Source organism: Grus americana, chromosome 6 (assembly GCF_028858705.1).
Source record: "Grus americana isolate bGruAme1 chromosome 6, bGruAme1.mat, whole genome shotgun sequence".
Classification (NCBI taxonomy): domain Eukaryota; kingdom Metazoa; phylum Chordata; class Aves; order Gruiformes; family Gruidae; genus Grus; species Grus americana.
The window spans coordinates 24112634-24127322 of record NC_072857.1 but is presented as its reverse complement, the minus strand read 5'-3'; the positions used below and the strand labels follow the sequence as shown (position 1 = coordinate 24127322).

Sequence of the window (14689 nt, the reverse complement as noted above, 5' to 3'; positions counted from 1 at the left end):
AAATACTATTGGTGGCATTTTTGCATGGAAAATTGCAAGTCCTCTGGATTCTTTAGTCACCAGATAGCTAACTAGTGTTTATGTAGTTAACGATTATTTGCTACGGCATTTTGATGCTTTGTACTTTGATGAAAATTTAGTAGCAAGAATAAAGTATTTCTAGAGTTAATCTTACAGAATTGTTTGGGATGGGGAAGAGTATCTTTTTCTTTTTCTTTCATTTTAAAATGTCTCAATTTAACTTGTATTTAAGGTTGATAAAAAAATATGAATGAATCAACCTGGACTTTAGGTGAAAAGGTTCTCAAATTTAAAGATTTTGTGCCCCTGATGGGATTATTTCAGTGGTTGACCGAAGCATTTAAGAGAAGAAAAATGTTTCTTTAACTCTAAACAGAGGGAATTGAGTTGGGAATTGGGACCAGAGGGGAAAAAAAACCCTTTAAACCCCCCTCTGATTATGATTATCATGAAACTGAGCTTTGCTTTGAGACTTTAACTAATGCTATGTTTTCATACTTTAACTGGTCTTTATTTTCTCAGATGTAACTGATTTGGATTTCTTAGAAGATGCCTATAACAAACTGGATCCATCAATAAGTAATTAATTTACAGCATTATTGTACTCAGTCGTGAGAAGTTTAATTGCAGTTTGCTTCCATAATTTTTTTTCTTGACAGCTGTTGAAAATAATGTGGTAGTACTGGATTTATACTGACTTCTAGGAAGCAGATATTTGTTCAGAAGCCGTCAGGGAGTGCAAAGATTCATGCCAATATTCAGAATTCATATTTCCCTTGAATGGAAGGTTGTGATAAAATGGTACATGGTGTGTTTTCATTGCCTGTTGAAAGACTTTCATGCAGTTAAAATAAGCATTTTGATGGTGGTTGAATTAAGAGTTTTTGTCAGTCTCTTCTCATCATGGATGATTAGACTAAAACGTCTGCTTGTCTTGACTTGAGATCACCACAGCTTCAGATAACATGCTTTGTGATTGAAGGTCGAAATATTTTGAATTCTAATAGGCTGCCAGATGAATTGCTTGAAATAGACTGTAAAATTTCAAGGCTTCCTTTTCCATCTGCTGTGAAAAGAACCATTGGGAATGGTTGAGCTTGATGATCATAGAATTACGGGATGGTGATTCTAAAACCCTCAAAGGGAAGTTGCTATGGAGATCTAGTTCCAAACTGTGAAATGATTCACCTCTGAAAGGCTTCAGGGTCTGAGAAGCTGAACACATCATTGTTCAGGTGGTCATTGGTTAGGAAATTGCTGGTGCCTGTGTAATCAGCACTCCTGTGGTAGTTAACGATCTAAAAAGGTTTGTTCTGAATGATGTGGGACAACAGCGATGTGCATAAGATGGCTTCTCTCAATCATAGTTTGCTCAGCCTGGTGCTTGTAAAAATACAGTGAGCTAAATGGCAGAGAAATGAACTGCTTCATTGAGGAAGTCTTTTAAAAACAAAATTCTTTTCTGTGATGGATTTGACATCTAAAGTAAAAGGAGAAGAACCGTTTCAGCTTAAAAAGCTGTGGTTAGATGTTGCAAAAGTATCACACTTATATATTTATTTTGCAAGGAGGAGAACGGCAGGGCTGTGTATTTGTATTTGCTCATAGGCTGAAGGAGTCGTACTGTTGGAAACGAAGATTTCTACCCCGTCACACCTCGGGAACATAATGAAGTATCCTCAATATGTTTGTGCTGCTGCCTCCTGCCCCCTTCCCAATTTTAGGGCCTAACAGGCACTCAGCTTTGACAATCATGGAAAAAACTCACTCTGTATAGCCAGGATTCAAGTGAATCAAAGCATATGTTTTTCTGTTCTTGGTTTCTAACATACTTGCGTGTTTTCAAGGTAGGGAAAGGGAATAAACAGAAAATGTTAGCACACATGCATAAAGCAATGCATTTTGTCAACTATTGCTAAAATTTGCCGGCAGATCCTTAAATTACTTGGAAACATCAACATGCATGCAGGTATTTTGGGGGGAGTTAGACTAGATGACCTTTAAAGGTCCCTTCCAACTCAAACTGTTCTGTGATTCTATTTAATGTACTTTTTCAAGGAAGGCAGAAGGCATTTGCCTGGTGTACAGTAGTTACTGACTGTAGCTGTCTGTACCTAATTCAACATAAAACATTTTCATGACCATATGAGATTCAGATAAAGAAGTTTGTGTTGTTTTTTCATGCGTGTCTGTTGAGTATCACCCTTGTCCCAGGTTCTGTAATGGGATTTAGTAAAGGAGGTGCCACTGGCTACTAGATGGTGCCAGATAGTTACAGAACACAACTGACATGTTCCATGGTGTAGTTGTCATTGAAGTAAAATGTTACTAGAAAGACAAGCAAATCCCTGAGTGCTAGGAATTACTTTACTGAAATAAAGTACAAAATAATGAGTTCTTTACTTCCCATGTAACTGATCAGCCAATCTATAGTAAGTTTTCTGTTGGGATGCTGTTTTGAGTTTTATAAGGAAGAGGAAGGGACTAACATCAAAAGTAGAATATTAGTATTGAGTTTTATCTGAATAACTGTTACATTAAGATTTGAACATTGAACAGGAAATATTGCAAACCCTCTTTATCAGGTCTGCAATCTCAGATAAGAAGCAAATTATATATTAGGTTTTGTTTTCAGTATTTCAGGTGCTGTTCTAAAAAGGTCATTTGATATTTCTTCTGATTCCAAGCCTGTACTGTTATTTGACGTCCTAAGAACTGTCACATCATCTTTAGTTTCATGAAAAGTAGTTATTGCATGTGAAAAATCATGTATGAAGAACAGACTGTCTCTTAACCGGCTAATGATTTTTTATTTTTTAATTATTACTATCAGGATTTCTATTAATAGAAACCAACAGGCAGCACTCTTGTATACTTTGCAAATAAATTTGAATTTTATATCTGGATGAACAGTATTGCTACTTTTGCATTAAGTTTATGTATTACATTATGAATGTGGGCCAGAATGTCCAGAGGGAAGGTTGTATGATGAGGCACATTTTTATAAGGTAAATTTACTGAGAAGCTTTTTACTTGTGTTTTTAAAGATATTTTATTCATTAGCAGTACAGCACTTCATTACAAACTTTTATGTAGGGCATATATATACATAACATTGCTGATCAAACAATTTTTGCTTATTTAAGTCTTTATCAACTCTCATTTTTGTTATACACTGGCTGGTCTTTCTTCAAGTTTGTTTATTCCTCCTCACCTCCATTGTGCAATGAAATAGATCCTCAAAGGAGAAACGTTCAGATGGGGAGAGTAAGGTTCTTTGTTAACATGTGATGAGCTGAGTTTACAACTCCTTATAAATACCCTTCTTCTAAAAACTTGGTTACTCTTTTTGTAAACGATGACTGATCTGTAAACATAACTTTTTTTTTCCATTCTGACACATTGTGTAATCCGCTTTTATGGCATTTTTGTAAGGGATTGCAAGAAGTTTGACAACATTTGTAGTGTTCTTGTTTTATCAGAACAACAATGTAATTTTAAGTTTCAGAATATCTGGGAACTACTTAGGTAACTAACTTCTTGTAGCTGAAAACTTGTCATTACTGAGTTTTGTCTAGGTATTTATATAACTTTGCTTTAAATGGTTTTGAAGAGAAGTTGCCTTATTGAAACCATTTTATGCCCTTCGTTGTGGGTTCCAGGAGGTTTATAATTTTGCATTCTGTGCTGAACTGAACTGTTCATTCTCTGTTCATTATTTTACAAAGACTGACAACCCTCCAAGATGTCAAAGAATGCAGGATGGAGAGTTGACCTGGCTCTGCACAGGAGCCAAGGTGGGCTTGACAGAGTTTAATGGCTTGGACTTAGTTGCAACATTAAGGATCCAAAGTGATTCAGTAGTTGTACAGGCATGTTAACTGCTGTGCTGCGCTATGCCAGACCCAATAAAAACTTCAGGGTTCAAGGGTCTTGATGTTTCTGTGTGTTTGGTGTAGCCAATCTGTGATCCAGATAAGCTGCTCACAAATAATTAAAATATTTCCTGTATATCTGGTCATTTGAGGCCAGATAGAACTGCCCTGTTCTTCTGATGGCTGCTAGTTGCCATTCATGATCTGTGTAATTATATAGTCATGAAAACATGGTTATTGTTAGCAGTTATATTTCATTATGGTGACTCTCAGGGCTCCCGGTTAAGACTGACACCATAGAGCTTGGCACTGAGTAGTCATAAAGAATACATCGTGATGACTGACCTTCAGAAAGAAGGGGTAAAATGCACCACAGAGATGATGATGGTGGAAGTAGTATGAATACACAGTTATACATATATGTACATATTTCAAACTCTTTCTGCTTAGGAACCACTTTTTTTGTACAGTGTAGATGCCATCAGATTGCAAATACGTGAGTTCCAGTCTACTCTTCAGTAGGAACATTGTCTTCTGTGAACAGTCTGGAAATGTGGTACACAGAGGCATATTAAAAGTTACCGGTTGATGTTTGTGGCCAGACTTTCCTGAGTGCACTCTGCTTTATGCAGGTGGTGCTGCCATGGGAGCGCTCACTAGGGAGGGTGATACTGTGTAGACTCTCCCTTGTTCCTGCTTGCTTCTCTTGCGACTTTAGCTCACAAAGGAAGGTTTTCAGTCATTAGAGGAGAAAGTAATGTAAAGCAGAGTGTGGCTGAGCTCAGGTTGACAAGAGCCCTTGTCTCCGAAGCAAATGTTCGCATTCTTCAGCCTTTTTGGCTTTTGGATGTTTAGCAGTGGTCCAGGCTAGGTTCCAAATGTCCCTTCTTGTTCCAATTAATGCAGTTGTATTTTGGAAAATCCTGAACAGAGAGGCTAGTTTTTTCTAAGTTATTTTAAATGATTTATGTGGTATGTCAGCCATCTCAAAAAGTTTCATATCGAGTGCTGCCCTTCCTAGCATCTTCTGATAGTGAGTCCATGTGAATTACTGTGTGCTGTGATCCTGGGTAAAGTGTGTTGCAAGAAGAGTAACCAAGGAATTTGTCCCAAGCACAATTTGGTGGGCATTGCAGTGATAATGTTTCAAATATATGATCAAGGGCAGTCAGAGCGAGCCCTCTGCAAACAGAGGCATGAAGGGCTCAAAGATTTATTCCTTCAGCTGTCAAATAATGTCCTTTACCCAGTGTGACCAACTTGATAGCAAATCTCAGCAGGTGGACGGTTTTGCCTGTGGAGTGTTGACTACATCCCAGTGGTGCTAGGATGAAAGAGCAATGGCAAGTAAACACATTTTACATCTGAAATAAATCACTAATATTTGTCAGACAGACTCAAGGGTAAGGGCTCTGGAACATGGTTTTACAGATAAGCTCATTGGAGCGACTGTCTTAGTAAGAACTTTTCTCTCTTAAAACTGCTTCCACCAGGAGCAGAATCCTGGTTTCTTCTGCCGACTTAAATGTCCTGAAGTGAATTGCTTTGCCTCAGTGTTTCCAGGGGAGGTTATAATTCTCATCTCTGACCTTGTGCAGTACTCGCTTGATGAGTACTTTTATGCAAATGTAAATTCTTTGTATGCTCAAGAAGTTGATACTACAGTCATTTAAAATCCTGTATTGCTGCTACATGCTCTCATTGTGTGTCTGCCAGTGCAGAAATAGACTTGCCCTTTTTTGTCAAATACTCCCAATGGATTTTATATTGAAAGGGCTGCCATTCAGCCGCTATTTCAGACTTTTGGGGAGGGGTGCTTGATTTGCAGTCTCGACTGGTGCGGTATTAGGACTCAGCAGGGTAAATGTAGCTGCTTATCTTTTATATAGGTAAGTAATGAATTTGAGTCCTAATAACGCACCAGTCGAGTGAGCCCAAAGCAGCTGCTTTTACCATCCTGTGTCTGTATAGCCGTGTGGTATGCATAAACTGTAACATTGTGTTCAAAGTAATTAATGCTGCAACTAATATTCTGAACTGGTTTTCTGTTACTAAAAATCAGCCAAACTTGAGAATAAAAACAAGTGTTTTTAATGCGAATTAAAACCTTTTCTTATATTTCTACGATGCAGGTAAAACAAAATAATTATTGCCACAGTGACTGCTTGCATTTTAAATAAATTTATACATATTATTTGAAAAAAAATCTAGTTAACTTTAAAATATGTAAGTTTTCTTGTCATTTAGGGTTCTGTGAAGCTGATCATCAAGAGGGTTGCAAATCATTGGCGGTTTCTATTTTCAGAGTTCCACATCCCAGAGTAATTTGCTTTAATTTCACCCAATTTAACCTATACTTCACACCATCACCATTCAGCTTTAATAGCTATGTTCTATGCATAAGAAAAGCAGATAAATGTCCACAATTAGACTGCAAGTGATTACAACTAGTTAGGGCTTTATGAAGACAAAACTTAAAGGGCTGTAGCACAAAACAAAGCCACAAAAGATGTCTGAAAAAATTCTTTCTTCAGAAGTCAAGGTTTACTACAGCATTTTATTTAATGTTTTTTGTACTTGATTTTGCTTATGTTGAAGATGTAGGCAGGTGCACCTTCTTCAACTGAAAATTACTCTGCTTAAAGAATATTAGGTTTGTGTTACAGGTGATTAATTTCACTTGAAATTAGCTTGCAAGGGAAAACATGCTAAACCTACTTTATTTGTTGGTTCTTTGTTAACATGTGCTATGTTTAAGAAGCTGTAAAATGTTGACTCTGACAGTATTCTTTTGCCCTTCTAATCATGAGTATGCATAGTAAAAACTACCATCATCAAAGTTTAATACATTCTATAATGTTAAATGTACTTGTACCTCAGTCAGAAATAGTGGTATCTTTTACCATTTAAATCTTTATAATACTGATGATAGCATGTCAAGCCAGTCTTAAGTACAGATATTATTTATAATTTAATGTTTTTTGACACTTGTAGTCTTGTTTCTTTTGATAGCTCAAAGAAATACCCTGCTTGTAGCCCCCCACCCAAGTTACCCTATTTTATTTCATTTTGTTCTCTCCTTCATTCCCACCCCAGTAAGTGGCCAGATAGATATTATTGCTCATTTATTTCAGGGCTTATAACAGGGTATGTATGCGTATTGTGATGTGCCATATCAGTCTGTGACGAGCACCTCTTTTTGATAATAGTCGTTGAACATATGCTGGAGAGGAAGTGCAAGTATCAATTATTCTCTAGGTCTGGTTTTTGGTGGTGTTATTAAACATTCTCTTATAGCTTATTGACAAAAAAGGCTGGTCATTATCCTAAATACTGATGAGAGTTTCAGCTTGTGATGCAGTTCAGATTCTGATCAAATTATAAATATCCCTCTTAATTACAGCATAACGTATACCAGTGCATTTGCTTACCTTTTGTAAATGAGTACAAGATGCTGAAATACCGTTATGTGGAGCTTAATATTAGCCAAATATTTTATTTCGTTTTACTTTAAGGATAAGGATAATTAAAGAAATGAAGTGACTGATATATCACATATAAATTAATCTTGAAAATATTCATTAATTTCCATAATTGCAATTAGGAGTAGAATAAGGTAAGTCTAGTAGTATTATTTTGATTTGGTTTTTAGCATCTCAGTGGCAGCTTGGAGCAGCTAGAAACAATAAAGTTTAGGCCATAGGCAGCTTCGGTTTTCTGTCAAACCAGTTTTATATGCTATATCATAAAACTTTCAGCCCAATCAGCAACTACATTTAAATACTGCAAATTGTGGCAGCAAAACAATAATTCTGCTGATTAGCCCCTTTCCATTTCTTGTAAGTGAACTGTTTATGCTGTTGAGTACCTTTTGAAAAAAGAAAAAGCCAAAACAGCCTTGATTAGTCAAGGAGTAATTGGATGACTTGATTTTAGCAAGAGAATGAATTGGTTGATGATAGCCTGTAACTAAGTGTAGTGGTTCTGTTCAGATGAATACATAACATACAGTCATCAGATCTTGACAGGTATAACATAAGCAATGCAAAAATCTCTGGAGGCTGAGAGGTAAATTTTGTCAAAGAATTTTGAAGCTGATTCTTGAAAGAAATGGAAAGAAATGTGCATGCCATTAGATGATACTGTTTAAAATGTGGCATTGGTTACTGCTGTGCTGTATACATATTTATCTGCTATTACTTTTGCATGTGAAGAGAAGATGTAGTCTGTGTGTCCTGGCTGCCATCAAGACCTGACAAATAGACAGTTCCTGCTTTTCCTCAGGGGAAGACACAGAGTCAGATTTCACATCTTGTCTGGCCAGTCATTCCGTTTTCTGGATCTTTTTTATCTGCTATCATTTGAAAGCAAAGTGCAGAACCAGCTGTCACTGTGTTACCTCTTTAATGTGGCTTTTGAAATATTTTTGGGGCAACCACACTTGGACCCAAACAGCCCAGATAAAGCGCTTGGATGAAAGTGAAGAACCCTTTAGGTTTGGGCCCACTGGCGACAGAAGAGGGAGCTGGATGTGTCAGTGACGATTTCCAAGCTCCTCATTTCTAGTAACTTTGGGTTAAGTCGTTACTATTGATGCTGTTAGATGGCAAAATGAATTCTGCTGCTGTGTTATGTTTTACTATTTTCCTATCTAAATACTTGCCTTGTTTTAATAGCAATACCTGCATACCACTAAAATATGGGAATTTACCACAGCAGATTTGGTTACTTACAGCAGGCTTGATGTTTCTAGCTTTGTAGTCTTTGTTTTTTTACACCCAAGGAAGTGGCAGGGGTGTATCTTTCAAGCTAGAGTGCAAATCCATTGGCATTTTCTGAGAGATTATTATAGTAGTATGGTATAGTTTCCTGTACTAGAAAGAGGGCAGTTTTGGAGCACAGACAGTATAACTTCAGGAGGTAGGCAAAAAGGGGTTGCTGTGGTTTGGGATGATGCTTGAGAAATGCTGAGTCCTATTCTAAAAGCAAATGCAGTTGAAGACGACATGGGAAGAACAATAGATTTTCATTATATTCATTGGAGAAGGTAATTGTCCATAGGTCATACTGTCTTGAGAATGCAGTGGTATGGCTAGTTTTGGAGAAGTTCATACTAAATATATTTTTTAATAATTTTTTTCCCCTGGAAATAATAAGTGAAAGTGGCATAGTTAGATCAGTTTAATGTTTGATGAAATTCCAGAATATCACTTTTTTTTAAGACAGATTTTTAATACATGTTTGAAAAAATTGATTTTTTTTTAATGAAAACTTTGGAAGCTAGACCACAGAGCTGGTAGCCTGGCAGGTGTGAGTATGCTGCTGAGAATAGCATGTGGACAAGTTTCTAACCTTGGAAATGTCCCTCATTTACAGAAGTTGAACCCTCATTATGTCAGTAAGAAGATAGACACATTGTGTTAGAGGTTCACCATATTTAAACACAGCTCATAATCTGAATGTTACCTCTGACAGGTGACCATGTTTGCTCTCTCTGTTCTTCTGCAACTACCCTGTTCTAGACCTTTTCTTCCTCACCTGGATGCCCCATTAGCATGATTTCAGGGAACCTTCCTCCCTCATTTTTCTACCAAGCTCTTGTGAGCTAGTAATCAGCTTGAGATCAAAATAAGTATTTTTACTCACTGATTCAGTTGTAAGCAGTCATCAGTATCAGCCAAGCCAATATCAGCATTTCTTTGGCAAGGTTTATTTTTCATTTGCCTTTTCCAGAGAGTTTCAAGTCCATAAACTATCTGGTATTCTTCTTCTGCATGATACCCAAGATAATCTTACCCATTCCTTCAGAAAACTGAAATTCTCATCTGTTTATTACCATCTTGCATCTCAAGACCTACATCTCATCTGCCCTGCTTCTTCCAATTCAGCATATTTTAGTGGGTCCTTTTTATTTTCAACAGGCTGCTTTTCTGCATAGTGCTCCATATCAGCTACTAATACTACCACTTACTCAAGGTTCATGGCCTGTGTCCACCTTGTGCGTCTTGTTCATTGTACAGGTGTTGCACTATCTTTAATTGGACAGTAATGTTATTTGTAGAGCATTTGAGCTTTCTGCTCAGCTGCTGTTTTTGCTGGAGGGAAAGAGGGGTTATCATATCATCTTCCCTAACAAAAGAGAGTCGAAGGCCTTGCTTGACAGAGGAATTTCGCTCACTAGTAAAGCAAAGGCAGAGAGACATATTAATAAATGTCAATAAACTGTTAAGAATCTATATCAGGTAAGATTTGTAGATTAATATTATAGTTCTTATTTTCATCTTTGTAAGTTGCAAATAATATACACATTTTCTAGTATGTCCTATTTCTTGAATCAGTTTTACAACTTCATTTTTTCCTACTACTTTACATCTTTATCGACTGTTTTTTAAAGCACGGACTGGATAAAACATTATTCCAATAGTTTAACTTTGTTAATTTCTCACAGTTGTACTTTTTCCAAGACATACCATCTCTCACACAGACCCTAATTCCTAAGCTTACCACCAGTTCTTGCTTGCTAAGTCTGTGCTCACCTCTGCAGCCCAGAAGTGAATTCCCTGCAATGCTCGATGTGATTTGTACTAGACCATCATTACAAAGCAGGCTCGAGGCTGGCGTAACGGATTGGATTGTCCAAGATACATCCCACACAGATATTGAGATGAAGTTATAACTAAGGCTCTTTCATCACAGCAGCATCTCTCTCCCTTTTCCTTCTCCCCTGAGTATCCCATCATCTTGCTTCTGGCTAGGCTGTCAGTCAGAGGCTGATCTGGCTTACATTGGTGACTGAAGTTGGCATTGACAAACCTTGGACAAGAGATTGACAAATAAAGCTCAATGCCTCTTGGTTATCAAGAAGAGGCTCTCAGTTTATGCCAAAATCTGGACATTAACACCAGTTTGGCCTTTTGTGTGTATAAAAATCTTATACCTACCACTTCTTTAATGGACTGTGGCTGTCTCAATGGGATGAGAATTAAATTTCTCTCCTCTAAGTATACCTGATAACTCAAGCGGAAAAAAAATCTGCCATGATTAATTTAATTGATTTCTTGTCTGTTTAGAAGGGAATTGTATGACCTTTGTTAGCACACCTGTTGACAGGTTTTCTCATTTCCAAGTTAGGAAAATGTGCTTCTCCTCTAAATGTAGGACTGAAAATTCAAGCTCAAAATCCAACATTTTAATGGAATATGCAACTAGTGTCTATTTCTTCCATAAGAAGAGTCAAGCAACCCAGTGAGGAGGAGAGAAGGCTAAATTGTTGCTTTGAATGGGGAATCATAAGCTCAGTAGAGGGGCTCCTTACCTGGCCAAGCAACTGCCTGTTGCCAAACGTGGTCTCTTGTCATCAATGTTGCCGAAATGAACTGCGGGATGGCTGATGACATAGGCATGAGGACAGCTGCCGGGAGGAGGAGACTTGAAAACTCTGGCAGAACATTGAAGTGTCCGTGGGCTAAAACATTTAGTGGACTGAGAAAAGAGTGAAGGTGAAATGTATGGATTCAGTTTTATGGGGGCAGAATTCCACTAAATTAATTGGGTTTGGATGAATAAAGAACTGGACTTTTTTGTGAAAAGGAATGGGAAGATGTGAAGACCTGAAAATAATTGCTGGAGAAGTATTTTACTGTTGTTGAAGAAAATGGAAATATATAACTAATATCTAACTTGTGCTTTGTTGTTACTGACTAATTCACCTTACACTTGCTTTTCCAGAAAAATGCCATTCTTCCTTAAGACCAAAAGAAGCTATTTACTTTGCTTTTTATTTTTTGTGTTCTTAATACAAGATCTTTATAGTCCTGGAGCTTTAACAGTGTGGGGTTTGTTTTTTAAACCTATGGGCACCAAATGCAGAAGGAAGTTGTGAACAACTTGAGAATATGTTATTTAGACAGACACTTTAATACAGAAGACAGATAAATTTCTTCTTTAGCTGCATAAATACTATTCATCTGTTGAGAAGGCTGGGCAGGTAGATTTTTCTTTGATCTGTATGGTGACATCTTCCTCTCCCCACCCCCTTCAGTATTTTCCTTGTAAATCGGAACAGAGCTGTTGAATTAAGCTTTCTAGTGTTTGTTCATCCGGACGGCCCGTGTGCCATTGAGTCAGGTGCACAGATATGGATTTATGGAAGGCAAAGGCTACAGTAGCTCTTCCTTAATTGCCTGGCATTGGTGTGGGTTAGTGTAGTGAGTTTCTATTTGACAGAACAGCCTGTTCTGCCGTCACAGCCAGTATCAGAGTTGGATCTATTGCTGAGCTGGTTTTCCTTGTACCAAGGGAGCTCGTTGATGAGCTTTCGACAGAGACAGCTGATGGAAGAGGAGGAAACTTCTGGTAACTACTGTTTTAAAGACTTCTCATAAGGTTATGTGAAAATTATTTTGACATTTAACTGTCGTCAACATTTTAAACCTGCGTACCGTGTATTTTGATATAAAATCTTTATTGCTAAACCCACTATTTTTGGTAAGTTCAAAGTCAGGATGAAGTTTAAGATGTGTATGACCACAAAGAACCCCAACTTTCTGTCTGTCAGTTAAGGAATTGTTTGTAGTTTACCCTGTTTCCTATCTTATATTTAGTATAAAAATGCCTTGAGATTTTTTTTTCCATGTAAAAAAAAAAAAACAGTTGATATTAGTTTTGATAATATTAAAATTATTTTTGTTGTTGTTTTCTCAGGTATCTTTAATGTTACAGGATGCACATGCAAATACTCTGAAAATTGATCCAGGAATAAGCAATGAACTGGTTTTAATTGTTAATATTTTTATTTTTTAAATATGTATTGATTTTTTGCAGGGTGGGGTTTTTTTGTGATGCTGCTTATCTGATAATTTAAATCCTAGTTGAATTATGGTGCCAGATTGTCTTCAGAAGGGCATGAAGTCAGCACACATGCTTCAGTAATATCTGGTTGTTTTACCCTTATGTTTCCAGTTGGCAATTTGAAATTATGGCTTCAACTGCACTTTAAATATGTGATAATAGCATGTGTTTCTAATAAGGGCCAGCACCATTTTGTTCAGATAGTGTGAATGGTTGTCACTCATATATGACAAATGCACCTTCATCTGCTTCTTTGATGGCCCCCTAAAAACCATACCCTCAAATCAGGCCGATGAAATTAGCTGCTGTGTAAATTGTGTGTCTGAGTGGTTCATTATCTAATCACCGTCAGAACCACAGTGATAAAGTAGATTGAAACAGGGACGAGGTCTGCCAGATGATTTCAGGCCTTTTTTTCTAAGCCCTGTTTCCCTTGGAAACACTAAGAGTCGTTTAGAACTTCAGAATTCTTTGTCTAGAACTACTTTTTTTTCTTAATGCATAAAATTGGTCAGCCAGTGAGGGCTGCCAGGGTGATTTGTAAGGTTTTCTTTCCACGAGTCTTTTAGTCATTACTGTGTGTATTAAAATGTTCTACAATGTTCAATTTAGCTACGATGTTTGCTACTGCTAGGTTAGATACTGTTAAATACAGTGGTACCTATTTTTCAGGAAAGTGCTCTAGCCTGTTCCTATTTAGAAGAAACTCTTAAAGATGTGTTAAGTGCTCTCCTGAAATGGCAGAGCACTATGCTTTGTATGTATCTGTATAAAACTTTGGATTCTGGGGTTGATACATAAATTGACAGACTAAAACAAAAGTTTTGTATCGTAGAATTTTCTGATATAAAATATTGCAGGTGACACTTGTATATAGGCAGTATGACAGACCTACTGAATTTAGTTTTTCATCTCAAACTCTTGTGATTCTTAATAGTATGTTGTAAATATATTTCTTTTTAGCTTAACATGTAATTTAAATGTCCTTTTGTTTTAGGAGCATTTGAAGATGATGATATTACGCATGTTGAAGGAAGTGTAGATCCTGTTCGTGACATTGAAATAATACATGAAGAACTTAGACTTAAAGATGAGGAGCTCATCATGCAGAGTATAGACAAGCTTGAAAAAGTAGCTGTAAGAGGAGGAGACAAGAAATTAAAACCTGAATATGTAAGTACATGATCTGTAAAAGTAGGTCATTAAGTACTCTCTGTATTGAATTGAAATTTTTGTATTGGGTTTCGTTATTGATTTCCCACATGTATAATACAAAACTACTGTTTTTATGTGTATTTTAAAAGTAGTTGTTGTTATGAGTTGAAAAATTATTAGAATGGATTATTTGCTGTGTTGACACTGTAAGATTTCAATGATGAATCTATTTGTAATTTTTTAATTTAACTGTTATTTTCTTGCTGACAGTTTTATACAAGAACTGCCAATGCTTCATCAAACTTACATTGGTGTTCAGTTGTAATTCAAAATCCAGCAGTCATGTCTGAATATTTCTTGCTGTTAAGTTCTAGTCTGATGTTGATACTAGTATTCTTGTAGCCACCAAGTGAATATATTTTCTTGGTGTGGTTGCACTTTGTGTCTTTTAGTGCTTAAATAAAGACTGCTAGTTGAAATTAATTTTAGAATGTTGTTGTGGAAAGCTGCTTAAATGAGCTCAATTACCACAGGGTAGTAGTGGTGTTTCTTTGCAAATCAGAAATGTGTAATAATTATCAACTTCAAGGTATATTTTTGTAAATGATTATTTTCCTGCCACTTGACTTTTGAGTCCGCAACATTTTGCGAGTAGTCTAGTTACTAATCTTTCTTTATTTCATTAATCTTCTATAAATATTTCAGGTGGTATATAAAGCACTTTCTCTAATTATTACAGCAGTGTATCAGTGTGGAAACAGACTGTTTATGCTTAAAAATTAAGTAGT

General features: G+C 36.6%; 1 protein-coding gene across 3 annotated transcripts in view; it reads left to right on the top strand.

Annotated features, from left to right (window-relative positions):
- The window catches only part of OLA1 (Obg like ATPase 1), a 102071-nt gene that overhangs the window by 34964 nt on the left and 52418 nt on the right, over positions 1-14689 (top strand). For all 3 annotated transcript variants that reach the window (XM_054829186.1, XM_054829185.1, XM_054829187.1), the window contains one exon: positions 13744-13919. In XM_054829186.1, coding sequence (XP_054685161.1) covers positions 13744-13919 — 176 coding nt within the window. The remainder of the gene's footprint in view (positions 1-13743; positions 13920-14689) is intronic.